General features: G+C 45.0%; 1 protein-coding gene across 5 annotated transcripts in view; it reads left to right on the top strand.

The window, feature by feature from the left end:
* The window catches only part of capns1b (calpain, small subunit 1 b), a 35120-nt gene that overhangs the window by 938 nt on the left and 31983 nt on the right, over nt 1-2199 (top strand). For 4 of the 5 annotated variants that reach the window (XM_048618419.1, XM_048618417.1, XM_048618416.1 and 1 more), the window contains exon 2: nt 121-245. In XM_048618419.1, the coding sequence (XP_048474376.1) occupies nt 157-245 (89 nt within the window). In that variant the 5' untranslated portion in view covers nt 121-156. Of the gene's footprint in view, nt 1-120; nt 246-2199 lie in introns of those variants that run through there. The other variant, XM_048618421.1, reaches the window with a different exon arrangement.

Here is a 2199-nt window from a genome sequence, read left to right as displayed (position 1 = left end):
ATTGTATGTACGGTCCGGGGCCCTGAAACTGACGGGGTTGTAACATTATTGCGCTGTCCGAGCCTCGGAGCTTGCCGAGGGTGTCTATTTTGATTTTCCCCTTTTTTTTTTTTGTTGTAGTTCTTCCTTACACTCGTTTGAATCTGTGCCTTCGCCATGTTTAACATTGCGAAGTTTTTGGGCGGTGGCGGTGGCGGCGGCGGACTTTCGGGCCAACTACTACAGGGACTGGCCGGTGTCATTGGGTAAGCTACCTCTTGTAAAACCTGCCTTACTCAGATTGGGGTTTTCAAAAAAAGAAAATGACAACGATTTGAAACCAACCGCTCGCCACTTTTAATATTCATTTACTTTGTGTAAACTTTCAATACTGTCTGCCTGTTCGTCAAACTCCTTCATACACACCATTCAACATTGTTTTGAATGGGTGGGGTTCATCAACTCGCAGAACTCTTTGCCCCCGACCCGTTCAGCACGATTCATCCGATTTGAGAAGCATTTTAGCTCCGTCCATCGGTATAGGATCTGGCCTGGGACCAAAGCTCCCAGTATCCTGTTGGGCTCGACTTGGCCGCGCCCCTGTTTGTAAATATCGCAGTCGTTGAAGGAAGTCGAGCACAAACCGGGCCATTGCATTTGGCAATGCCGATTACAGAGCTCTGGAAACTCAATCTCCTGTCCACTTATATTCTAATTTAAACTCCTGTCACGTCCGAATTACGGAGTCGCGTGGTATAGTGACCATTTAGCTTTACTTCTAATCAATCTGTCCTGATATATAATTGACAGAGCCCAGAGCTTCTGACACTATCATTGCCAGTTACCATTTGGACATAGACCTGAACACACTCGGTCTAATCGGTCAGCCGAAGTTGAACACTTGAGCAAGACATCAGGCATTAAGATGGTTAATTTCGTGGTTTATTTCGGGTTTAAATCCTTGCTGTCCCAAACTACATTGTACTTAGTGGGAGTTTAGGGGAGGGGTTCGTTCAGTGAAGTGCGTTTACAAGAAGGTAGGAAGATTGACCTGTAGACTTGTCATAAAAAGTTTTATGTAACTTCCTTCCAGCTGTCACTATGACTGGCTGAAGTGGTGTGTGCACTAAGAGATCTCTGTTGCATTACAGGGATCTCTGGTATACAGTTTTGGCATCTTTATTTAAAGAAAAATGTAAATGCATTGGAATGATTCAGAAGATCTACCTGGCTAATGCCTGGAATGGTGGGAGAATGGTGATGGGGAGAAGTTGGACAGTCTTGGCTTCTGTACGCTAGAGTTTATGACAATGAGATGGCTTGATTGATTAAGTATAAGACCCTGAGAGGTTTTGATAGGGTGGCTGTGGAGGTGATGGTTCCTCTTGTGGGTGAGTCCAGAACTAGGAGTCTTTGTTTGCTCATTTAAAAAGAGATGAGGCAACATCTTTCCTGATGTCTTTTGGAGCACACTCCCTGAAAAGGCTTGAGGGGAGGGAATGGCCTAACTCCTGCTCATTGTGGTATGTTCATATTCCAGGTAGCTGAGTGGAGACAGTGAGCAGAATTCAACAGATCATTGGCTGGTGTGACCGGATCGCTGCGTGTGATTTGATGCAGATTTACTGCCATAATAAAAAGAGACCTGCATGTATATTAGCATCATTCACAGCTTCAGGCCCCCTAAAGGCAGAGTCTCCCACTCTGAGGGAGACCAATAAGTAACACTTTGAGCATTGGGATGGGCAAGTGGTTTTCTGGCAAGACCAAAAATTATTTTTGGGGGGGTGGGGACGCAGTTTCTATAGAGTCAAGGATGCCCACACAAACATTTTATTCATTCACTGGATGTGGGCATTGTCGGCTAGGCCAGCATTTATTGCCCATCCCTAATTGCCCAGCAGGCAGTTAAAGAGTCAACCACACTGCTGTCAGTCTGGAGTCACATGTAGGCTGGAACAGGTAAGGATAGCAGTTTCCTTCCCTAAAGGACATTATTGACCCAAGTGGGGTTTTCTGACAGTCGACAATGGATTCATGGTCATAATTAGGTTCTTAATTCCAGATTTTTATTGAATTCAAATTCTACCATCTGTTTCAACATCTGCCTCCCTGGCCCCATCAGCATTGCAGATGTTTCCATCCAAGTCCCCTCTACACAACCATCCTCATTATCTCATTGTTTGCAGGATCTCATTGTTTGCAGGATCTCATTGTTTG

The sequence above is a fragment of the Rhincodon typus genome, chromosome 39, assembly GCF_021869965.1.
Source record: "Rhincodon typus isolate 14 chromosome 39, sRhiTyp1.1, whole genome shotgun sequence".
In the NCBI taxonomy this organism is placed as follows: domain Eukaryota; kingdom Metazoa; phylum Chordata; class Chondrichthyes; order Orectolobiformes; family Rhincodontidae; genus Rhincodon; species Rhincodon typus.
This window is presented reverse-complemented; position numbering and strand designations above follow the sequence as displayed.